The 26,865-nt window shown below is 42.3% G+C and overlaps 1 protein-coding gene across 10 annotated transcripts in view; it reads right to left on the reverse strand.

The window, feature by feature from the left end:
• Positions 1–26,865, reverse strand: part of ABLIM2 (actin binding LIM protein family member 2) — a gene marked incomplete at its 5' end in the record, with an annotated part of 215,546 nt that overhangs the window by 79,563 nt on the left and 109,118 nt on the right. For all 10 annotated transcript variants that reach the window (XM_084625588.1, XM_084625593.1, XM_084625590.1 and 7 more), the window contains 2 exons: positions 3,900–3,958; positions 6,688–6,775. In XM_084625588.1, the coding sequence (XP_084481714.1) occupies positions 3,900–3,958; positions 6,688–6,775 (147 nt within the window). The remainder of the gene's footprint in view (positions 1–3,899; positions 3,959–6,687; positions 6,776–26,865) is intronic.

The following is a 26,865-nucleotide window of genomic DNA, read 5'->3' on the forward strand; positions in this document are numbered from 1 at the left end:
TTGTTCTTATATCTCTTAGAGGAAAAAAATATCCCTCAGCTCCACCTGTTTCTCCCCAACCTTTTCCCCTCCACTCTTTCTTCTCTAAAGCCCTGGAGCATGCGTCCACCCACTCTTTCTTCAGATGCATAAGAGGAAGTGGGTATTTTACCCACGAAAGCTTCTGCCCAAATAAATCTCTTAGTCTTTAAGGTTCCACTGGACTCCTCATTGTTTTTGTGGATACAGACTAACACTGCTACCCCTCTGATACTCTTTCTGCCTTCTTCACATACATTTATTGTGCTCAGTACATAGAAAATAACCATTCTTTTAAAACGATCACCCTGAGGATGCTCTCCTTCATCTACTAGAACGGGGTCGGCAACCTATGGCATGTGTGCCAAACATGGCATGCGAGCCAATTTTTAATGGCATGCTGCTATCTGCCGGACCCGGACAGTATCATGCCACTAAAAATCCTGCCCGGCCCGCTGTTTTCCGCCCCCCGCTCTCTCCTTGCAGGGCAGGCAAGCTACCCCCCCCCACCCCACCCCCCGGCCTCTTCCCCCAGCGTGCTGGGTTCCTGCTGCTCCTTCTCTCTCTCCCTGCGGCCGATCAGCTGACAGCCCTTGCTACAGAGGGGAGAGGTAAAAGCGGAGCTGCAGTGCGCTCTCTGCTCCGGGGACCTTAGGGAAGGGGGTAGAATCAGGGCATATTCCCTCCAGCCCCCTGCTGTGAGCCGCTCAGGGCAGGGGGCTGGGAGCACCTCCATGACCCCAGACCACACCCCCAGCCCTCTGCCCTGACCCCACCCACACACCCCAGCCCTCTGGCCTGACCCCTGCACCCCCCTCACATACCCCCAGCCCTCTGCCCTCACCCCTGCACCCCCCCACACCTCAGCCCCATGCCCTGACCCCTGCACCCCCCCAACCCCAGCCCTGATTCCGGCACCCCCCACACATACCCAGCCCCCCCAGTCCCCTGCCCTGACTCCTGCACCCTCCTCACACACCCCCAGCCCCCTGCCCTGACTCTTGCACCCCACACATCCCCACCCTGAGCACCAAACGGGAGCTCCTATATACACACACACATTCCCACCTGCACCCCTCGCACCAAATGGGAGCTGCCCAGGTAAGCACTCCACACCCAAACCTCCTGCCCCAACCCTGAGCCCCCTCCCTCATTCTAGCTCCTGGTCAGACCCTGCACCCCAACCCCCAGCCTGCTCCTTCACCCCCCGCCCTGTTCTCAGCACACTCCCACCCTCATCTCAATGCGGAGAGAGGAAGAGAATGGTTAGAACCAGGGAGAAGGTAGGTACCTACTCTGTGGGGACAGAGCCAGGACCCCAGACCGCAGTGGGCTGAGCGGGGCCGGCAGCTGCCTGGGCTGGCAGGAGCCGGCGGACGGAACTCCAGACCGACAGGCTGCCGGTCTGGGGTTCTGGCTGCCTGCCCACCCACTTCCCTGATCCCAGTAGGGCCAGCCAGGGTCCCGGCCGCAGGCCCCACTCAGCCTGCTGCCAGCCTAGGTGAACGGAACCCCAGGCCGGCAGTCGGCTGAGCGGGCCGGCAGCATAAGATCAGCATTTTAATTTAATTTTAAATGAAGCTTCTTAAACATTTTGAAAACCTTGTTTACATACGACAATAGTTTAGTTATATAATGTATGGACTTATAGAGAGAGACCTTCTAAAAAACATTAAAATGTATTATTGGCATGCGAAACTTTACATTAAAGTGAATAAATGAAGACCTGGCACACCACTTCTAAAAGGTTGCCTACCCCTGTACTAGAATGTCAATCAATTGCCACATCCCACACAGTCACCTTCACAAGCTGTGCTAACGGTTCACCCCTACCCTTTATAAAATTCCCTCCTTCTCTTTTGTTTCTCCTATATAAAAAGGCGCTGGTAAATTAAAACAAAAAGCAAAGTAAATGAGAGTTAGTGCTAAACAACTTTTTGGTCCGGTTCTGTATTTCTTACTGAAGCAAAACTCGCCCTGACTTTTATGAGGTTTACTCATAGAGAGCCTCTTTCACTCTGCTCAAGATTAGGGGCACTTGCATAGCACTTGAGATGTGTGGCTAATCCGTCAGTCTTTAAACAAAGTCCTAAGAGGGTGCTTTCTGTGCCTTAGGGGGAAGCCCAGCTAGCACCTGGCCAGCACAACAGTGTCTACTGTTCTTTTAAAGAGGAAAAAATATTTAACTACATAGGAACATATGACTAGAAGCAGGGCCATCCCTAGCTCTTCTGGGGTCCTATGCAGGCCCCCCCCCCGCGGGGGGGCAGGCGGGCAGGCCTCCATGGTGAGGGGTGGGGCTGGCTTGGGGGGCAGCGGGGAACCACACCCCAGCACTCCCCAGCAGCACGACTGGGGCTGGGCTGCTGCACTTCCTGCTGCCGTTGCGTGCAGGCCCGACCCTGCTGCAGTCCTCAGGGGAGTCGGGGCAGGACTGGGGCGGGGAAGAGGGTGTGGACGGAGCAGGGCTGGGGCTTTAGGGAAGGAGTGGAGTGGGGGCGGGGTTGAGGCAGAGCAGGGGAGGGAAGAGGTGGAGCTGGGACGGAGGCGGGGGCATGGGGAAGAGGGCGGGGGCTGGAGAAGCACAAATTTCCTGGTGCCCTACTAGAAGCACATCCTATGTAAGCAAGTCCAGTTCCCTGCTATCACAGGCGCCCCATCATATAATCCCACTCCTAAATTTATCAGTCTCTACATTTTCAAAAAGTTGCATGGAGTTTTAGCCAGCAACTTCCATTAATGAATTGAGAGTAAAATGAGGTGCAAGTCTGAAAATGTAGGATATACTGTTATGCTGAATCAAAAGCTCTTCTACCAACTAAAATACTTGGTTGTCAAAAAAGGTCATTTGGAAATTTTTTTGTTTTTGTTTTCTATCCTGAAATACCACTTGCTATTGACTGAAATTTATGAGGCAAAAGGTTAATTGGCTACTTTACATTTTAAACACTCACTTGAGTTCAGAGCTCTCCAAAATGATGGATCAGAGCAATCATTTACCTCTCCTAAATACATGGGTACAATACATGGGGCCATGACCTTTTAGGATGAAGCCGAAAATAATGTTTTTCAAAGCTGTACTTCGGTCAGAGATGTAATTGCTAACACACCAGATGTGTGGGCATTCTCCTTTCATAGTTGCTGCCCTGAATTCTGTCCTGTCCTGTCCCATGCGTTTGGAGTATAATTTTTCTCAAGCCAAATCAAAGCTCTTTCAAACAAGACCACCGCTTGATGCATCTAGAGAAAACAATCCAAAAGACCCCACATTTGGCCTCACTCCATTAAGCAAGACGGTGGTGTCTCAGTCCCACTACTTGAGACAGACCATGTCCCTAATTATTGATTAATTTTCCATTTTTCAGAGTCAGCTCATCCATCAACTGTTCTTTTAATTATTAAGATTCCCAGAACTCCTTCTTCTTTCCACTACACACAGAGAGAGATCATCCCCTTTCCACCACACAAATCATCGTAGTTAGTATTTATTTAATATCAGAGGTTAAATTAGGTTGAGTAAGTGTGACAGCTCTAAAAAAGCAAAAAAAAGGTGCTAGAAAGAGATTTTTATGTAAGGAAAATATAGCGAGATTCCAATGATGTTTTATTTATAGCCATCTAAACAGAGAGGCTGCCAGTGCACTAATCTTTCGTTACATACTAATCTAATGACAAAGAGTTCATTCATATACCTCAGGCCAAGAATTTCCTTAAAGGATAGGTTTAATCACCGACTAGCTAAAATACAGACTCTAATAAATAAATTACTACTGCGCCAATTGTATTGTCATTTAAAGTACTGTGGTTAACAATCTCAGTGGCCAGTAGAACAATAAGACAATGTAATAAATTAAAACTGGCTTAAAAGATGTTTCATTTACCTTGCTTTTTTCTTCAGTCTTGGCTGCCTGTCTACAGGCTGGATGCCAGATGGAAGTACCTGAAAATAAAAGCCAGCACTTTGGTGAATTCTGTCCTGTAAATGCAGCTTTCAGCATGAAGGGCAGAACACTGATCTCCAATAATCATAGAAACCAGGGTGAAATCCTGGCCTCACTGAAGTCAGTGGGAGTTTTGCTATTAACTTCAACAGGGCTAGGATTTCACCCATGGTTTCTAAGTCAAAATATGACAACTTTGGGATACTCAGAAATCATTAAACAGGCTTAGCTCTTTTTTAAATTCTTTGAAAATTCTTTAAACTATAACAACCCCCTACTCACCAAAACAAACAAAAAAACTCTCTATGTTCCTCATTATCCTCCGAATAATGTACACACTTTGGTCTAGATTCTCAGCTGGTGTAAAATGCCATAGTTCTATTGATTTATGCTGATTTACATTAGCAGATAATCTGGCCTGCTATCTTAATTGCTCATGAAATTAACATTCATCTTGCATTCCCTACTTATAAGTGGGACGTAAGTTAAATACTACCACACGAAATTAATTCAGGGAGATTGTATAAGGCAGTGACACTCAGACCTCAGTGGTTCAGGAGCCAAATTATCAATCAGCATTACCCAAAAGAGCCACAGTAGTGTGAATTCATTGTTTCATTTACTAGAGTAGTATTCATATTTAAACAGTTCGATGGGGAAATATTTAGTTTATATATACATATATATATATACATATTCTCACAGCAAACAAGTTAATAATTTAGTGCAAGTTGATAACTTGGATTGATTAATAAAATAGTAAAGCATCCTGATTGGTTAATAATTAAATCACACAGTGTTTTAATATCGTGTGTTGCAAAGAGCTACAGGAGACACATTGAACAGCCACTTGCGGCTCGCAAGCCACAGTTTGAGTATCACAGGAATAAGGCAAAGAGAACAGCAAACAAATATAGAATGAAGCCAGCCTAGAAATACAATACATTGAAACCAGAAGGCCATGGTGCAGTAGACATTAGAAAAAAACTACACAAAGTAGTCTTATTTTGTAACATATTAGCAATCAAACTTCAAAAAAGAGCATAACTCTACCTGGAGAATTTAAATTTAAAAACTATGTCCATGAAGTTAACACAAGATGCTAGACTGTTATGGTCTTTTTCTTTTAGCTAAATAAGTGTGTGTGGTTTTCTCTGAGCAATAACTAAACTAGCAATATAACTGCTATAGCAAGCACATTATCAAACAGAAAAATGGAAAAGCTTCATCTGCAGAGAACAGGAGAATCGACCATTTGAACCAGAGCAATTTGCTTGATATATACAACAACAACAAATCACCTATAAACAATCAAAAGGGTGCAAGTGTTTCAATAAAATGTCAGCATGAGTGAGCTTCCTTAAGGAAACAGACTACAGGCCAAATTCATTATCTCAAATAAGGATAATATGAAGTGCTGCTGTGTTACTTATGTTTTATATTTACCTCTGTTTTATAAACAGTAGCACAGTAATAGTAAAAAAACCCAAACGTGCAGAATCCAAGTCAATGAGGTTTCCAAGACAGGACAATCTTGTGTCCCTATGCACCACATTTGGTCTGGAATATTTCACCTGAATTTGGCTACATTAATTTAATAATTTGGGAACAGGATATCAGGGTTGATTTATATTTATGTTCCAAATAGGAACAGGAAGCAATGCTGTTACAATAATGTGACCTTCACAGACTTTCTGGGCATGAAGATCATTGAAATACTGTGGAGAAAGTATTTTTGGGGTATTGCAGGTTAATGAAATTGAGCTGGTAAAACTGTTCAGTGCTGTTTCATGAAGAGCATTTTCAGAGGGAGGACTGGGTGTCTGTGGGGGTGAAAATTAAAATTTAAATAAGATAAACATATATGCAACAAAGAGAAAGGGAGAGAGAAAGAGAAAATTAGCACAGAAACTTAAGAGTCAAAAACAAAGTAAAATCTGAAAAGTCAAACATAACATCAGTATGTTCAGAATTTAGAGGTAAGCTGTATACAGATAACTATACTGAATATATCAGTAACTGCAGAAAACAAGATGGGTCCAAAAGCAAAACTCTGAACTTTGGGACTGTTTGAATCAGAACAAAAATCAGCAAACATCCATCTTTTAATGTCTTTATAAAGGATTAAACTGAAAATCTGGATTCAGACACAACTGGAGTGTTTGAAATCTAAATTCAAATTTTGTGGTTTGGTATCATCTCCAAGACTGGTTTTAGCATTGATTTGTTACAGGATTTCACAGATTCCTACTACTGCTGAGCAAATTGGCTTGTCATTAACCAAGGAATCACAACATTCCCTGGCTTCTGCAGTGAGTAAAGTCATGGATCACATTGGCACTCAGTGAACTACTATAATTTGCTCTAAATCAATGTGACACTAGAATAGCGGCATTTGTGATTTTAAATAATGTAACAGCAAATCTTATGTAGGTAGTGTCTAATTTTCTCTGTTTAAAGAATAAACACAAAGAACGATTTAAGTGTACTACTGATACTTGCAGGTTATAGAACCAAGCTGGGTAAAAAACATTAATCTTGGGTTCATACATCAACTTGCTAGTTCCCTCTGCCCACTTAGTTTCTCTTTCTGTTTTGCCATGAAAATGTACTGCCAGAGCGGCTGTGCCCAGATGTTTATGCTAGAGGGGGCTGTGTTATAAATGCAAGATATTGTTTTAATAAATACATTAAGGATCAATACTAACAATAACTTTTGTTTGTTTACCTTGCAGATACATTTCTTCTCCTTCTGCAAACATCTGACTGCATCTGACACATCGTGCACAAGCTGGGTGATAATGTTTTTCTCCGGCCTGTTGGGGAAAAGAAAAGGTAATTATGGATAATGCAAACTCTAGACAGCACTGCAGCTTATTCAGTGATTACACCTTCAGATTTCATATTATGTTTCTGAAGAAAATATTTTATTACAGGTAATTTTCTTTCAAACTTTTAATTAAGTAAATTATTATTAATCAGTTAAATCAAGTTATTAAAACCGCAATGCTGATTTTAGTTACAGAAGATACACCTTTAAAAATGAAATATAGTTTTGATAGTAGGTCTGATCTGACCCCATTTAAATGAATGAAAAAATTCCCATTGACTTGAATTGACCATAACATACTCCAAACTGTTGATAGAAGCCAGTGGTTGCAGGTTCCAGTGACATAGGGAAAGATAGGAGAGCAGTCCTGGAGGCCACATTTTGGCTACTAGGTAAGAGATTGAAGTCCAGGACCTCCATAATAGTGTTCTCTGATATGCTTCCGGTTCCACACAAAGGGCCAGTTAGACAGGCAGAACAACGAGGTCTCAATGTGTGGATGAGACAATGGTGTTAGGAGGGGGTTAGATTTATTAGGAACTGGGGAACCTTTTGGGAAAGGAGGAGCTGATACAAGAGGGATGGCCTTCACCTAAACCAAAATGGAAACAGACTGCTAGCATATAAAATTATAAAGGTCACCGAGAAGTTTTTAAACTAAGGACTGGGAGATAGCCGACAGGTGCAGAGGAGCACATGGGTTGGACAGAAACATTCCTTGGGAGACACTTTTCAAAGAGGTTACTCTATATCCTAGTAAAGGGCGGAGGATAGAAGTTGGTAAAGTACAGGGGAGAACTACAGAGAAGCAATCCACAAAAAGAGACCCATTCAATTACATCACATGAAGGGAGACAACTAAATATTGACAAGTGAAGTACGAGTGTAAAAAAAGGCTTTGCCATGGACCACATGAAACATTATGCATCGAGTACAGCAGACCTGACTCAGGCAAAACACTACTGGTTTTACAAAAAAAAACCCCATGGTTTTACAAAAGGTAGATCGTGCCAAACCAACCTAATCACCTTCTTTGAGAAGGTAACAGATTTTTAAGACAAAGGAAACGCAGTGGATCTAATTTACCTTGATTTCAGTAAGGCATTTGATATGATTCCACATGGGGAATTATGAGCTAAATTGGAAAAGATGGGGATCAATATGGAAATTGAAAGGTGGATAAGGAATTGGTTAAAGGGGAGATTACAATGGGTCACAATGAAAGGTGAACTGTCAGGCTGGAAGGAGGTCACTAGTGGAGTTCCTCAGGGATTGGTTTTGGGACCAATCTTATTTAATCTTTTTATTCCTGACCTTGGCACAAAAAGTGGGAATGTGCTAATAAAGTCTGCAGATGCCATGAAGCTGGGAGGCATTGACAATAGAGAGAGGGACCGGGATATCATACAGGAAGATCTGGATGACCTTGTAAACTGGAGTAATAGTAATAGGATGAAATTTGATAGTGAAAAGTGCAAGGTCATGCAGTTAGGGATTAATAACAAGAATTTTGGTTATAAGCTAGGGACGCATCAATTAGAAGTAACGGAGGAGGAAAAGGTTCTTGGAGTATTGGTTGATCACAGGATGACTATGAGCCGCCAATGTGATATGGCTGTGAAAAAAACGAATGCAGTCTTGGGATGCCTCAGGCGAGGTATTTTCAGTAGAGATAAGGAGGTGTTAGTACCATTATACAAGGCACTGGTGAGACCTCATCTGGAATATTGTGTGCAGTTCTGGTCTCCCAAATTTAAGAAGGATGAATTCAAACTGGAACAGGTACAGAGAAGGGCTACTAGCATGATCCAAGGAATGGAAAACCTGTCTTATGAAAGGAGACTCAAAGAGCTTGGCTTGTTTAGCCTAACCAAAAGAAGGCTGAGGGGAGATATGATTGTTCTCTATAAATATATGAGAGGGATACATACCAGGGAGGGAGAGGAATTATTTAAACTTAGTACCAATGTGGACACAAGAACAAATGGATATAAACTGACCATCAGGAAGTTTAGACTTGAAATTAGACAAAGATTTCTAACCATCAGAGGACTGAAGTTCTGGAACAGCCTTCCAAGGGAAGCAGTGGGGGCAAAAGACGTATCTGGCTTCAAGACTAAGCTTGATAAATTTATGGAAGGGATGGTGTGATGGGATAGCCTAATTTTGTCAATTAATTGATCTTTGACTATTAGCGGTAAATATGCCCAATGGCCTGTGATGGGATGTTAGATGGGGTGGGATCTGAGTTACTACAGAGAATTCTTTCCTGGGTGTCTAGCTGGTGAGTCTTGCTCACATGCTCAGGGTTTAGCTGATTGCCATATTTGGAGTCGGGAAGGAATTTTCCTCCAGAGCAGATTGGCAGAGGCCCTGGGGGTTTTTCGCCTTCCTCTGCAGCATGGGGCATGGGTCACTTGCTGGAGGATTCTCTGCACCTTGAAGTCTTTAAACCATGAGTTGAGGACTTCAATGGCTCAGACATAGGTCAGGGGTTTGTTACAGGAGTGGGTGGGTGGGATTATGTGGCCTGCATTGTGCAGGAGGTCAGACTAGATGATCATAATGGTCCCTTCTGACCTTAAAGTCTGTGAGTCTGCTGAAGTCAAGTATGAGTTCAGACGGAGTTTTCTCTGAATTAGGAGTGAGCACATGATTTGGCTCTATGTAAAGTGTTTCATATCCTGTTTCCTTGGGAAAGTGTGGTTGAAAACTAATACAATTAGTATCAAGTATTGTTGCTGTTGAAGTGTTTCTACAGTACTACATTACAACATGGTCTGTAAGTCTCTTTATTCTGTGCAGTTCCAGCATCCAGGCAATAATAATTAATCAATGCTAATAATGGCATGCTGTTAGAAATGTAACTGTGACTAGGTGGAGGATCTGCCTGATTACTTATAACTGACAAAGTCGAAGGGTTCAGCAAATGTACCACAAAGCATAATCCTGGTCCAGTAGTTGCTTTCTAACTACTCAGTACTTGGGTCTGATGAACTCAAGTTTAAATAGTCTCTGTTTTTTACTTCACTAATGTAGGCCTTGTTTAACCCATGAAAACCTATTACCATACAGATGTGTAACACTAGTGCTAAGAAAGAAAACAATCCATTAACTGAATGCTTTGGATCCTTTCAGCGGATATGGGAGAATTACATCAACACTGATAAGGAAGGTGCTACTGAAATGTTTGGAAGACTTGTGTCTATAGAAGAGAGTTACTATAACTCTGAGGTGCAATAACAGCCCTTAAAAATATGTTTCCTGACGCAAAATGACAATTTAAGCCATAGAATGAATCAGGTATAAAAGAAGACAATGGCACTGTCAGGTGGTAGACCTTTTTGCTGAACAATGTCATCTGGAGAAAACACTAATATAAGCAGAGTAGTGACATTACATGTATCACTTAGCTACTGAACAGATATAAAGGTCAATTCTGTTTTTTTATTTCATCGGTGTGGTATCACAATATCTGATCATAGAGTTTAGCTTTTTTCAGTTCAGATATTTGTATTTCTTTTAATGTTATACCTTTTATAACAAAAACATACAGAACTTTGTATATACACAAATATACAATAATAAATTGGCCGATGGAGGTCCCTATAGTTACACTAATGAGACCTTCTACTTCTTTTTTAGTGCTCCGTCTTACAAAATGCTGAGTGACTCCTGTAACCCTAGGGACTGAAGGCATTCAGCACTTAGTATCAGGCCTTTAGGTCTAATATTGCTTGTTTGTGTCCATAGGTTTAGCATAGATGGACACAGAAAGTAAATCAGAAAAACCTAAAGTTGGGATTTAAAAGCAAAAAAAAAAAAAAAGAGGACCATTTCCCTTGGGAGGTTGGTATTATATGGGCAAATGCTAATGCAGAGCAAAATCTCAGTAAATTTGATTGATTTGGTCTAGCAGGTACAATTTAAACCCTGGCTAAAAATATCTAGGGGAATTCAATGACTTTTTTCCCCAAAGAAACTGTTTAAAAAAGTTCTGAAATGATAACTTGGCAGCATCATTAAACTAGAATTGATTTCCAAAAATTTTAAAAAGACAACCTAAGTCCATCATTTCAGACCACTTACATGTACAATAACTAAACTCTAACGAAAAAGAACAGGGGTACTTGTGACACCTTAGAGACTTTAACAAATTTATTAGAGCATAAGCTTTCATGGGCTACAGCCCACTTCATCGGATGCATAGAATGGAACATATAGTAAGAAGATATATATGAAGGTGGAAGTTGCCATACAAACTGTAAGAGGCTAATTAATTAAGATGAGCTATTATCAGCAGGAGAAAAAAAAACCTTTTGTAGTGATAATCAAGATGGCCCATTTAGACAGTTGACAAGACGGTGTGAGGTATGTATCAGACCAGATTCACCCTTACTCGTGTTGAGTAGAATGTTTCTCTCTATGTAGCCCCACCGAAACAGATGGAAATACTCACTGAATAATGTACTAAAGTGCCTGCAAAATAAGTGTCCCAGAATCTGGCCCATCATAATTTGTTCAGCATACGTAAGAATCCTTGCAATCATTTAGAGATATAGGGCCAGACCTCATCTGATGTAAGCTGTCATAGCTCCATTTAGTTGGAGCTATGACAAGTTATATTAATCAGGAATCTGCCCCATAATGATTAAAAGCACTGTGTATTTTTATGACACTTCAAAGTGTACCTGCTGGAGTTGAGGTTTATAGTGTAAATCTATTGCCCTATTGATTAGAGAAAAGGGATAACAAAAATGCACCACCAGTTTCTCCAAGAGCAGCCTGAGGCAGAGGCAGGACTACCTCAAAAAGACTTTGCTCAACAGATGCCACATCTTGAACCAAAGCTGGACTACCAGTTCCAGCAGAACCTAGAAATTTTGTGACCTTAAAACGTAAATTGTGTGTATTATCAGCTTAAGTTGAAAAGATGGCCTTGTGATTTTCCTTATTTCTGTTTGTTGCACTGATGTGAGGGTGTCTAATGTGGCAAACAAATTCCTAACCATATGGCTGTTTCTTCATTGCAGTTTGGAAGCTTAGTTTGCCAGATTGTATTTTATAAAATGGGCAACACTGGGACAACAAACACACATGCAATGCGTGTAAGTGACAATTTGTTGTTCTCATGAATCCCTTATTGTTTTTGAGCTTGACCCTCTAATACCCTACTCCAGCAACCTGTGCATGCAGGAATAAGTGGGACTAGCATTTATTAAATCCTCCTAGTCTGAGGGCAATAGGCCATGTAGAATGGCAATGTCTCTCCTAGGCAACACAGGCTACCATGAGCCCATCTAACCTGTCCTTCATTCTCTACGCTGGCTTCTTATAGAACAGAGAGTCAAGGGCTTGGTTTTTATTTTTGAGTCAGTCAATAGTTGGGGCCCAGGATTCCTAAAAGATCATCTAAAGAGGAATATGGTCAACAACTGCACTCCTCAGGCACAAACGAACTGTTCAGTGTAAATATAAAAAATTTGAATGTGCAGTAGGCAGAGCTTTCTCAGGGCTAGTGAAAGGCTGTGGAATTAACTCCAACAGGAACTAAAAACCACCACAAATCTCATCGCCTTCTGCTCCAAGTGCATGGAGCACTTTTCTGATCTTGCTTTCTTTAATATAAATGCACAGCACAGGGTACATATTGTGACGCTACCAGGCCAGGTGCCAGATTACACCAAGGCCCCAAGACCTCACTGGACACTGACAAGTGCATAGCTGGAAACCAGTTTAGCTCACCTGTGTGTTAGCATTTTTAAAACTGATATTAAGTTTGTTAGAATGTGTTTAGATTTGATTAAACGCTTGTAGGATGCTGCATATATTGATCTCACTTATAAACATCTGTATCCCATTGTAAAAAGTTATATTGAGTGTTTGCACTGTAAACCTCTGTAACTGCGTAACACACCAAACAGGAAAGAACCATTAATCAGTGTAAAGTGCTGGTCCTGCACACATGAAGGCCCACTGAAAACAAATGAGCCTTTTTAGACATCAAAGGACAAAGGCTTAGCTGATTGCCCCTATCCCTGTGCCCAGGAAGAGGAGATGGGCACCAACTCTTGTCCCATCAGTTTAAAGTCTAAGGGAAGGGAATAAAAATGCTGGTACAGTGACACAGTTCCTGACCAGAAGGAACTGCATCACTATGCTGCTTGGAATTTGGAGAGGGCAATATTTCTCAGCATAAGCAAGGGATCCCCAAGGTGCTATGCTTCGGTTAGCTCTAAAGGACACAGAAAACTTGCATATCGCAGCAGTTTCTATTACCTTTTGGAATCTAAGACTGTAACTCATTTGTGTGTCTGTTGACCGGCTTTAACTTTGTAAATGACTAATTTTTTCTTAGTTAATGAATCTTTTGTTAGTTTATTATAGGATTGGCTACAAGCATTGTCTTTAAGTGTAACTGACCTGTGATGTGTAATTGGTCCTTGGGGACTGGGAGTAACCTGAATATTGTTGTGATTTTTGTGTAAGGGACAATCTATCACAAAGACAAGCTTGCTTGGGTGCAAGACAGACCAGAGTACCCGAGGGGACTGTCTGTGATTCCATGGTTAGGCTGCTATAGTACTTGAGGAGTTCACACTTGTTACTTTCTTGGTGAAATCTAAGTATAGAACTCACAACCAATTTGGGGGTTGTGCCCTGCTTCTTGACAGTTTGCCTGCGGCTGGCACTCATGCTCATGAGCTACTCCAGACAGCTCAACACATCTAATTTATAAAAACAAACAAAGCAACAAAATGCCTACCCTACTCATACAATTTCTCCCTTGGGGAGTAGGCGAGAAAAATAATTAATCAGATATGAAAAATGTTAATTACGTCACTTAATGTACTACTTGAAGGTAATGATGATGGTAGTACAACAAATTGTGTTGAATACAGACTAGAAAGGAATAGCATAGAATAGACTAGATGCAGCGGCAGATGTAATTCCATGTTGACATATGCAAAATGCATATTGGAAAGAGTAACTTGAATTACTCATCAGTGGGTTCTAAATTAACTGTCACCACTCAGGAAAAAGACCTTGGTATCGTTATGGATGTCTCAGTGAAAACACCTGCTAAATATGCAGTAGCAGATGGATAAAGTGTAAGGATGGATAAAGGTAATACTGGAGCTATTATAATGACATTATATGAATCACTGGCATGCCCTCACCTGTAGCTATAACTCCGACTGAAGTAAACTCTTATTGCAGTGGAGCACCACACCTCAGAGGATTAGGCCCTAAATCAAGGGAAGAATTTTGCCCACGGTGTTGTGTCACAGGGCGACGGGCCCTTTAAGGGGAATCAGGCTCATGTCTGCCTGCCGCTGCCTTTTGAAGGTCCACCTGAGGGTAACTGACTGTCCCAGGTGGCCACTTAACGGTTAATTGGTCAATAAGCACCTGGATCTAATAAAAGGCTACCTGAGCTTAGTTAGGGAAGGCATTGCCAAGGAGATAGGGAGCTCCTGAGGAGTGAGGCTCCCAGAAGAGCTCATCAGATCAGGGAGTCTAGAAGGTGTGCTCCTGGAGAAAGGGAACTCTCCAGTGAGCCCCCCCAAGCAGGGAGTCCAGAAGGTGCTCCTGGATTCTGGGGATTCCTAACGAGAGAGCTTCAGAAGGCAGGCATACAGGAAGGGCTACTCTCAGCAAAACTATGCCAGGAAAGCCAGCCTCCCCGGAAGCTCCTCCCAAGGAGAGGTGCTTCTAGAAAGAAGGGGCTGATGTAAAGATGAGCAGTCCCAGAGAGAAAGTTCTCCCAGGGAGGGACAAAAGCAGCCAAGGAGACGGAACTGGGTGTGGGACCTCCCAAGGAGCTACCAAACATTTACTCAGCAAAGAAACATACTGTCGGGGGAAGAATGGCAGTGACAGGAGGCCCTGCCGAGGCCCAAGCTCCAGACAAGGAATTCAGCCGGAGAGTGCTTCCTGGCTAAAGGGCCAGGACATAAGACTGTTTAACCCAGAGGTTGTTCTTTTCTGTTAAATAAATTAGACCCTGTAGAGGGTTCTCTTTAGAACCTGAAAGCCTGGCTGGACTTGTTTATACCCTAAGTGAGGGGAACTGAGGCAGGCTCACCTACAGCACTACACCCAACATGAGGGGTGCATTAAAGGGTGAGACCCGACTACATGTGTTTAGATCCCAGATACACTGAGTTGTTTCCCAGGCACAGACAATGGAAAGGTGACTTAAGGCTTTTTTAGATTGTGCGTTAATGCAAACCAGCTGGGCTATAAATTCTAGTGCACACTAGGTGATGCTCACTGAAAGTTCCTTAGGGTGCACTGATGTTGTCCTATTTCAACCAGTACTATGTCAAAGTGCATCAGGGAATTTTTAGTGCATGCCAGCAGGGTCCACACAGAAAGTTAGTGGATGACAAGCTGGTGGGCATGAGAATTTATGCTGAAGCTGATGTACACTAACGCACCATGAAGACAAGTCCGTAATCTTTTTAGTACACTTTTTCCCCCATGACTATAACCTAAGTTCCCTGTAAGCTGTGTGGCTGGGAACTTGCACTATCAAGTGCCTTGCAGTTCATGTGTTCCTCCTCGCACTGCCATGTGCTGCTCCTGCCCTCTGTCTTGGAGCTGCTCCCAGGAGCCTCCTGCTTGCTGCGCAGAGTGGAGGGGGAGGTAGAGGGCTGCTGATGTCAGGGTTTTCCGTTCCCCCAGCTCCTGTACTCCATCTCCACAGAGCAGGGTGTGGGGGAGACAGGACAGTCCTCAAGATGGAGGGAGCTTTCTGGCAGCTGCTGCTGCGTCTGAACTTGCTGATCTACTTAAAAGGGCAGTGTACTTAAAGTGGGATCATCATACTTAAAGGGGCCACACACATCTTTGTCACTCACACACACATACTGGATTTCACACTCACCTCCCAACCCATATGTGTATTGTTGTTGTTCTTGTTACTTCTTTCAAAGTGTGTTATTTTAGTTTTTTGACTGATCTATGCATTTCATAATTTTTATTTCTCTCTTACGCTTGTAAGCAGAGTCAGGATGAGCTCCACCCTGACATCTGGTGGTGAGGTGTGGCAAGTTGTGGAAAAGAACTTCAGGGGCTGATCTCATTTGCATAGGCATACCCACCCCGCCTAGAATGAGGCCACAGCTGCCCAAATGGTCACTTTGGCTGATGTGGGATCCCCAGTGTCTCTGTTATTGGGGCAGGAAGAATAAATTGTTATTACCCTGATTATGGGAATCAAGGACAGTGGAATTGTACTTGGCCTTTTGTATGATGGAGAGACTCACCATCAACTAAGTAGCACTCACTCGGCAAGGGACATGGGTTCCAAAACTGTGACTTGAGAGAGGCTTGAGACAGGTATTAGTACCTGGTGGTGTGGGCCCCTTTGTGAGGGCCTGAAACACCAATTGCACCTCTGTCTCTCTCCACTGTGGAATATCAGAGCTAATTTTGGGTCTATTAAGAGTCTCCCTACAGGTACTGTGCTGAATTCACTTTGGCCGTATGGTGCACCAGCACTAAGGCTCCCACTACTACAAGCTGAAATCACTAAAGAGCTAAAATTACTGCGAGCTGAAATCACTGAGCGCTGTGTCAAGTAGGGGGGAGCCTGAAGATCTAGAGTTCAGTGGTGCTGTTCATGGATAGGCTGGCGGAGCATTCGTGAGACGGCGAGCGGAGCGGAGCCGTTCGTGAGACAGCAAGCGGAGTGGAGCGCTGTAGAGCTGTGGGACAGTCAGCTTCAGGTCACGTAAGGTGCCCCTTACCTCTTTCCCGCCTACACAGGCACATTTTTACCCAGACTGGGGAGTAACACTCTGCAGATGAACTTTTGAACTCTGGGGCTGGACTTTTTGGACTTTGGGTGATTTTTGGATTGCTGGACTCAATAGACGTTTGGGTTGTGGGACTCAAGAACCCGAGGGAAAGGATGTGGCCTAATTTGTTGGGGTGAGTCTTTGCTCATGGTTTGGTTAATGAACACTAGTTGTGGTGTTTTCCCAATTTAATGCTGATGTCGTTTACCTCATGTTATTAAAGATTCTCTGCTACACCGAGACTCTGTGCTTGCAAGAGGGGAAGTATGGCCTCTTTGAGGCACCCATGGGGTGTGTAAGATTTTCCCAGGTCACTGGGTGGGGGCTCGAGCCAGTTTTGCATTTGCTTTGATGAGAGGGAACCCCTGTGTATTGAACCCGGCCCTTGCTGCTATCAACTTGACCTGGCAGAAGGGTTACACACTTAAATTTAATTCTTTGAGTAGTGAGTTCTAAAATGCCTAAACTGTCCTGGCTGGAGTAATTGTCCCTACGCTAACTTTTTTAAAAAAAATATCCATTTCTAATCGTGGTGCACATCCGCACATTACCTCGATATGGTGCACATAACAAAATTCATTCCACACGTAGATGGAAAAAATTAGAGGGAACACTGACCATAACTAACAACAATATAGGTATGACTAATAAGGGCTGAAATCTTTTTCTGCTGAGAGCAGCAAGCTCATAGAAACGAGAAGAGAATTCAGGTTGATTCAATGATTCCATTACAGTGTTGCATATTTTACATTTCAGCTGACATAATACAAATGTAGGTAGCTGTAGAGGAGTACCAGTAGTGCTGAATCTTATCTGTTCAGGTAGATTCACATTCTATTGTCTTTGCTAATGCAAGACTCCTATTGACTGCTCGAGGAAGGATTACAGGCGTTAGTCTGCAGTAATTGAATTTTGACATATGAAATATTGAGGCAGCTGAGCTCCTCTAGGACAATGCAGATAACAAAGCCCATCAAAGCTGGGGACAAAAAGCTCTAGGTAGAAGGAATGAACATCTAGAGAAGATCAGGCAAACCCAGAGCCAGAACAGCTTCAAGATACACTGCAAAACCTTCGTCTTCAAAAAGGCCTTTCCACTACAGCAAGACTGGTGCTCCAATATTGGCTCTTTTCTACACAAGACCTTCCCTTCCTAAAAACATCTGAAAACAAATCAACCAACCAGTTAAAAATCCTAACCGAAGCAGAGTTTCCATCTTGAGAAGAGCAGAGACTCCATAAAGTCCACTAGCGACTTCCTACTGCTATTTTATGTGGAAGGAGTTCAGACGCTATGGTGATGGGTGGCAGTATAAAACCTAAAATAGATTCTGGGTTTCCTCTTTTTTCTTGGTTTTGTCTCCTTTTAATAGTTCAGACCAAAACAAAACTCAACTTTTCATCTGAAAATGTATTCTTCTCAAGTTTCATTTGATTACATAGTGCTTATAGACAGAATGCTGTTCAGGTTTAAAATTCAGAAAGTGTGCAAATATATGCCACACTGAAATAGATGTTATCTACTCAAAGATAGAGAACAAATCAAACGTACACAAAACAGATTGAAATAAGTGCAAGAAAAGTTTGAAGCTATTCATAATAAAATAGATATATCATTTTTAAAAATCACCCCTTGAAACATGCATCATCTAGCCTATAAGATAATATGCACCTTTCACTGTGTCTTGTTTAAATTTGATCATTGTCCCTTTTCTAAAATGGTTGTTTTTATAGATAGAACATCTTTACGTGGGTGAACTGTTTTTCCCCCCCAAGATAGCTGAATTGTGTGTTTTGAACACATTGGTTTCTTTTCTGTATAAACTCTAATCATTTTTGAATCTCATGCTGCACTTAACTTCTAGGAATCCAATGTAATTGAAGAGAAGCCATTATCAAAACTGTATTGACTCACAGGGCCAAATTCACAAGTGGCATAAGTTAGTGAAGCACCACTGACTTTAATGAAGCCACGCTGATTTACATCAGCTAAGGAACTGACACTCAGCATCTTAGAAGTAACAGCTGTTTTGTTACATAGTTTAATGTGATTCTTAGACCATCTTCTAACCCATATCAAACTTAGGCAGAGGTTCAGACTCATTATACTATTATTTGAGACAGAAATTTCCAACCTTCACCACTAAAATGCAGACATGTGATCAGCTAGCTCACACCACCTACAATTCCCGGGATAACCATCATTTCCCCCTGTTCTCAGAACAGAAAATATTTATGATAATAGGCTTGATCCTCCATAGTAAAGGTATGGAGTGCTGAGCAGAGAAGCGTGTAAGATAAAAAGTGATGAGTAGCATAGGGAGATCATTCTCCATTAATACGTGAGCTGCTGCAGGCCCATCAAGTTACTCCACCTAGAAGCAGGATTAACACTTTGGGTCCTGATCCTGCAATCATTGAAGTCACATTTACTATTGATTTCAATGAGTGTGGGAACTGAGCCTTGGGGGGGATGCATAGCTAAGCCCCTCTCCAAATATACAGATTTACATGTAAACCCTTGGCCACTCAGACGTGGTCATTCCCTGCTCTCCATTTGTAATTGTATTTGCAATTAAGGGAGTGGGTGCATGGGGGGGTGAATATCTACCACTGGTCAGAGCAGAGGATTATGCCCAGACATTAACCCTATTTGAAGCCACATGGAATCTCCAGTCACACAAACTAGAATGCAACAACCTTATATATCAACCAATAACTTGCAGGTGGTACTGGCTAGACTAGCAAACATTTATAATGGCTTCTACTGTATTTGAAGTGGTGTAAGATCACCCAATTAGTTGTGTTGGGCAAACATTGTACTTATTTTTAAGGAGGGGGAGGAAGGATCAGAGGAACGCTAGACTTCAATACCTGTAAAGATGCTGGAACAAATTATTAAATAATCAATCTGTAAACATTTATAGTATAAATAGCCAGCATGGATTTGTCAAGAACAAATCATGCCAAAACAACCTAATGTCCTTCTGTGACATGGTTACTGGTCTAGTAGATAAAGGGGAAACAGTTAATGTGATATCTTGATTGTTGTGAGGCTTTTGACATAGTCCCACATAAGCAAATTAGGGAAAGGAGATCTAGATGAAATGATTATAAGGTGCGTGCATAACTGGTTGAAAGACCATACTCAAAGAGTGGCTACAAAATATTTCGCTGTCAAATTGGGAAGGTGTATCTAGTGGGGTCCCACAGAGGTTAGTCTTGAATCCAGTACTATTCAATATTTATATTAATAACTTGAATAATGGAGTGGAGAATATGCTTATACAATTTGTGGCCGATACCAAGTTGGAAGGGGTCGCAAGCACTTTGGAGGACAGGATTCGAATTCAAAACAACCTTGACAAATTGGAGAATTGGTCTGAAATCAACAAGACTCAATTAAATAAAGGCAAGTGCAAAGTACTGCATTTAGGAATGAAAAATCAGATGTATGATTACAAAATAGGGAATAACTGGCTAATTAGATGTTAGTACGGCAGAAAAGGATCTGTGGGTTATAGTGTACCACAAACTGAATGAGTCAACAATGTGATACAGCTACGAAAAAGGCTAATATCATTCTGGGATGTATTAACAGGACTGTTGTATATAAGCTATGGGAGGTAACAGTCCCGCTCTACTTGGCTTCAGCTGGAGTAGTGAGTCCAGTTCTGGGCCCCACACTTTAAGAAGGGTGTGGACAAACTAGAGAGTCCGGAGGAGAGCAATAAAAATAAGGAAAGGTTTATAAAACCTGACCTATGAGGAAAGGTTAAAAAAACTGGGCATGTTTAGTTTTGAGAAAAGAACAGTGTGGGGGGGGAAGGGGGAACCTCACAACAATCTTCAAATATGTTAAAGGCTGTTATAAGAAAGACAGTGATCAACTGTTTTCCATGTCCACTGAAGGAAGGACAAGAAGTAATGGTCTTAATCTGCAGCAAGGGAAGTTTAGGTTAGAGATTAGGAAAAACTTTCTACCTATAAGAGGAGTTAAGCTCGGAAATAGGCTTCCAAGGGAGGTCATGGAATCCCCATCCTTGGAGGTTTTAAGAACAGGCTGGACCAATACATGTCAGAGATGGTCTAGATTTTGCTTGGTCCTGCATCAATGCAAGGGGTTGGACTTGATGACTTCTCAAGGCTCCTTCCCGCCCTACAGTCCTATAATTCTAAGAACTATTTATTTTGTACAGTAGGCAATAAATCAGAGGAGGAAAAATCTGTGAAAGAGTAGGTACCAGGAGAAATATGTGGAGGAGCAATTCTTACTAACTGTTCTATAGCCTCAGTGACCCTATTCACCATTGTGTCACTCCAGCTTTATGCCAGTGGAACTGAACTGATTTCAGTGGAGTTACACCAGCGTTAAAGTGGAGTAACACAGTGCTGAATCTGACACTCCCCCTCCCTTTCTTCACTGGAGTCATCTGTCAACCCACACTAAGCCAAGAATCTGTCATTTATAATGGTCTGCATGTGCACCTGCAGCACCACTTCAGCGAGCTCACATGTACAATTATTTTATTTTGTGTGAGCTCTGGCTCATCCCCATGTGCTTTGCAAAGCTCTGAGTTTTCCCACCCACGGTGGATACATCTGAGTCATACTTACTGCCTCCCACAGTTTCTTTATTCTTCCAGGTATAGAGTGCAGAGACAGATGTACAAATGGGGAGATTTATCTTCTAAAGAAAGTAGCTCACTGTGTACCAGCCACAGAAAACAACGGTTAAAGGAATTATGTAAAAGAAAATAGTATAAATATAATTCAGATCTTAATTTGTGACTTCGAGGGCCAAGTTTTGACTCGCAGGGCCAAATTTAGCCTGGGTGGAGGCAGGTGTAACTTGGATGAAGTCAATTATGCTCTGTCCGCTTATATCACAGCTGAATTTGGCCCATATTTCTATTTATTAAAATAGTCTGGATAAAGTTACTGGTTCTGTCGCTCGGTTGCATATATTTCACAATAAATGACCTACAACCTTTGTCTTTTTCTCCCACTCTTGGCTTTCCATCTTTTTCGTGCCACCCATTATGCCTGGAATAGACTTCTGCTTCCCATTTGCTAACGAATCGCTCTCACCTCTTCCCAATCCACCCTTAAATTCCATGGGCCTGATTCTCTCCTAGTGCAAATTGCCTCAGCTTCATTGACCTCAATGTAGCAGAGGCTTTGGCCCCAGGGCTGTTGTGCAGCTTTCCTTAAAATCCTCTTGGGGGCCAATACAAGCTGCAGCAAGTTAGAGTTGCCAGCTTCTCTAACTTTTGCCACATCCAAGATGGAACAAGGCATAAAGGTGGCAGAGAGTCACTTTTTCTTCTTCACCTCAGCTGTGCCAAGCTCTGCTCCAGTGCAGTTGAGGATCTAGCCCATTAATTTTCGGGAGGCAGAGTGAAATTACTGAAACAGGAAATAATATTGAACAGTACTGGAAAGGCAGCACGGAGCACTGGATTGGAGGCTAGAATGGGAGTCAGCAGGCCTGAAGTACGATTTCTGGCTGCTAGGTCTGGGTACATCTACATTGCAAAAAACAGCAAAACAAACAAAAAACCCCACCACCAAAACAAAACACAAAACAAAAATAAAAACAAGAAAAACCCCAAAACCAAAAAACTCCTCCCAAAACCACGTCAGCCAGCCTCAGAGCCTGGGTCAACTGACAGCAGCTTGCAGGGCTCATGCTACATGGCTAAAAACTGCAACGTAGACCTTCCTGCCTGAGCTGGAGCCTAGCCACTGAGACCTTCACCCCACACCATGGCTCCATAGCACAAGCCTGAGTCAGTTGACTCTGGCTCTGAGACTCATTGCTGCAGGGCTGGGTTTTTTTTGGTTTTGGTTTGCAATATAGACATGCCCACAGTCACTTATCTGTTATCCTTTCTGTGCCTCTGTTATCCTTCACACCCTTTATTTGCCTTGTCGATCTAGACCAGCGGTTCTCAAACTGTGGGTTGGGACCCCAAAATGGGTCACGACCCCATTTTAACGGAGTCGCCAGAGCTGGCTTAGACTTGCTGTGGCACACGGCCAAAGCCGAAGCCTCACCACCCGGGGCCAAAGCCTGAGGACTTTAGCCCTGGGCGGTGAGGCTCAGGTTATAGGCCCCTTGCCTGGGGCTGAAGCCCTTGGGCTTTGGCTTTGTCCCCCGCTGCTGGTGGAGCTTGGGTGGGTTCAGGCTTCAGTCCCCCATCCTGGAGTCATGTAGTAGTTTTTGTTGTCAGAAGGGGGTCGCGGTGCAATGAAGTTTGAGAACCCCTGATCTAGACTGCAAGATCTTCAGGGCAGGGGTTGTCTCTCACTAGGTGTCTGTACAGGGGCTAACTCTGTGGCACGACCGTAATACAAATACTTCTTCTTTATAATAATATTGCCAACCAGTGGCAAGTTTCCAGTTTCAGTTGCATTAATGCGCTGCTACAGCAAAGCGTAAGTTCAAAGTTCTTATTTTAGTTTAAAAACAACCTAAATAAAACAAAAATAGACTGAAGGCTGGAAGGAGGAAAATCAGAATAAGACATACAATATTTTACCCCACGGAGCCTGTTTTCCTGCTTGCAGTAGATACACAATACATACTTCAGAGGATCACAACATACTGGAGATATTTTATCAACAAAACCAAGTGCCACTAACTGAAGTTAAAGCAAAACAAAGCTTAATGCTACACCACGGCCATGGTTACTGCAGAGAGTTAGAGGGAGGATGTTCCAGTGTTGGCTGGATCCATTGCTACGTCGCCAGGCACTGCAGTGAAGCAGCCTTGCTGACTCTAGGGGCAGTCAGTCAGATGCCAAACAGAAATGAAGGGAATTTTGTAAAGCAGAAGGGCGAGGGATTAAAAATACCCAATTTTAAATTTTATCTAGCTGAGACATTCATTAAGTGGAAAGAAGCACTAAATGCTCTGACAATATTGATGCATCACCACAGCAACACAGAGCTAAGAAAGGCAGCCTACCTGGTAAACTGTAAGCAGTTTATATTTAAAGTTAGAAGGAACAAGGCGGCTACTAAAACCAGAAATAATTCATTTTGTAGCAGAACTGTCTTAATTTGTCATAATACATCACTTTTGCATGATGCAAAGCAGATGATATACACCTGTCCCCACAATTCAAACCATGTACCAATCACACACACACACAAAATAGTGCACAGACCTCTAATCAGTGACCTCTACCACATGTAAAACAAAAGCAAGCAACTGCAAAGAACTGCAATGACCATTCTCATGGAGATTCCATTTTTTCTTAAAAAGAACAGGAGTACATGTGGCACCTTAGAGACTAACAAATTTATTAGAGCATAAGCTTTTGTGAGCTACAGCTCACTTCATCAGATGAGCTGCAGCTCACGAAAGCTTATGCTCTAATAAATTTGTTAGTCTCTAAGGTGCCACAAGTACTCCTGTTCCTTTTTCAGATACAGACTAATACGGCTGCTACTCTGAAACCATTTTCTCTTAAGTTTCAAATATAGTTTCATGTTATTCAAAATATTCAGCAGCATCTAGCACACTGGTTAAAAAATGTAGACGATTAAGATATCAGTAAATGTTATAAGCCAAACTGCTTGCTAAACAAAACACGTAATTGATGTGTAGGGTAACAGTTATGCAAAAGCTCATTTTAACATTCAGCAGGTTTTCGACAGTTCTGATGGTTTTTTATGTCACCTTACAGAAAAAGATAATGCATATTGATAGTGCTGGATCCTGGAAGGAAGAGACTACTAAAAATACATGAAAGAAAAAGAAACACTGGATGAACAAATCCAAAATAGCAGAATTAGCTAAAGCACTGAACAGGCTAAAGCCATGATTAAAGGCATTTTCATTGCTATTTATGTGTTTATGTTTGGATGAAGCCTGTTTAAAAGCAACAAGTGACTGTGAATTGTGATCATAATATTCAAATTAAGGCTTCTGAGTACCAATGTACACTTAACCAGCCAAATTCAGGTGGAACGCACTACAGATTAACACAGTTTTGTAAACCAGCAGCCCCCAAAACACCAAAACCAAAGGATCATTCCCGAACTGCAAAATGCACTGAACCTCCGTACATAATGCTCTTTGCAAGTGCTGTTTAATATTTCCTACCTTAGCTGTTTTCCTCTTGCAAAAGCTAATGCTGATTTATTAAGACATATCGTTTCCCCAACAGGTTTTGCTTCCTTCTCTCGTGATAGAGAAAACTGGCTTTGGCAGCAGTTTGTAACTGATGATTAATTCTGACACTTGAGTCCTTTTGCCTTTCTTGCCAGCTTTTCAAAGGCTGGCCATTCTATAGGAAATGCCTTGATCATATAGAACCTTTGCTTTTATTATTTCATTATTCAGTGTTATCATCTGTATTATAACCCCCTCCAGTACATTTTACACATCACTAGGTTTTGTTGTTAGTGAAACAGCAGGATAATAGACATTTCAGAATAAACCATTATTCCACACTGCAGGCAGAAATTTGCACACCCTGCTGTAGGGAATTAGTCTCATCTCAGTACTATACAAAGATTTTGAAAAAGGGGAAAGCATTTGATTTACAAACTAGACTGTAAACTAAAACAACATAGGCTCACAGCAAAGCAAAAACATTGGGCTACCAAGCCAGGGGAATTTTTTCTTTAGTGTATAAATCATTTGATTATAATTTTTACTTCTCTTTTGCAACTTCAGACATTTCCTGTCTCATCACCATTTGGTAACTCATGCATTTCTTCTCTTCTTTTATTAGACCTTATGGCTTTGATTTCCCGAATTCGTTAATGTTTAAAAAAACCAACAATATAGATTTACTACGTAACTATTAACTCCTTTTGATGAAAGACATATTGCCTGCCAGAGTACAGCATATTTTAGGAAGCCATCTACAGCCACGGGACACATGTGGACACTGCAGGACAATGTACACCACCTACTGCGGGGCATACTTGAGCCCTAAGTGTATTTGTGAATAATGTGGAATCTATAGATGGCTAATCCAGAGTGGAAAACAAAGTGACCCATTGCTGAGAGAAGGATTTATCATCATCAGAGAAGGATTGGGGTGTGGTGCAAACAGGTCCAGGTAAACCCTTTCAAATGCATCCATGCAAAACTGCTTAAGCTGTTTATTCAGATGAATGACAAAGCAATCCATCTGTAGTGTTTACCACTGGAGGAGGCTCGGACTTGCCTCTCGATAACTGGCAACACACATGAGGCTCTATTACCACTTAGCTCAGCCTATCATGCTATTGTGCACCCCTGCTATCAAACTAAAGTAGTTATATGGCCTCCCATTACTGTGGTATCCGAGCGCCTCACAATCTTTAATACATTTATCCTCACAACATTCCTTCCAAGCCTATGATTCTGCCTCTAGGCATGCAAAGTGCTGCCTCACTCCAGGTGTCTGGACACCTCGCTTCTGCTTAATTCCCAGGACAATCCATGATAGATTAGGGGTATGGAACCACTTCCATATGAGGAGAGATTAAAAAACACTGGGACTGTTCAGATTAGAAAAGAGATGACTAAGGGGGGAAAGGGGGTTGACAGAGATCTATAAAATCATGAATGGTGTGGAAAAGTGAATAAGGAAGTGTTGCTTACTCCTTCACGTAACACAAGAACCAGAAGTCACCCAATGAAATTAGTAGGCAGCAGGTTTAAAAAACCATGAAGATCTACTTCTTCATAATGCACAGTCAACCTGTGGAACTCATTGCCATGGGATGTTGTGAATCCAAAAGTATAAATGGGTATGAAAAAGATTTAGATAAGTTCATGGAGCATAGGTCCACCAATGGTGATTAGATAAGATAGTCACAGATGCAACTCCATGCGCTGAGTGACCCTAAACCTCTGACTGCCAGAAGCTGAGACTGTATGACGGGATGAAGTACTCGATAAATTGCCCTGTTCTGTTCATTCCCTCTGAAGCATCTGGCATTGGAGACTGTTGGAAGACAGGATACTGGGCTAGATGGACACTGATATGACCCAGTATGGCCATTCTTATGAACCAGAGGAAGATAGTTGGAGAAGTGCCTTACTCACATACTGGGCTCAATCTGGCAGGAGTGGTCAGAGACTACTTAACTCTACACAAAGCAGGGGGTAGCTGGAGGGGAAAAAGGAGGCCTTTAGCTTACTGGTTAGGATACTCAGGATGTGGGGGACCTGATTCAAGTCCTCCCTCTGCTTGACATGGCACAGGATTTAAACAGGGATCTGCCACCTCTCAGATGAGAGCCCTGAAGTCTGGGT

Source organism: Lepidochelys olivacea (assembly GCF_965140295.1).
Source record: "Lepidochelys olivacea isolate rLepOli2 genome assembly, chromosome: 4".
NCBI lineage: Eukaryota > Metazoa > Chordata > Testudines > Cheloniidae > Lepidochelys > Lepidochelys olivacea.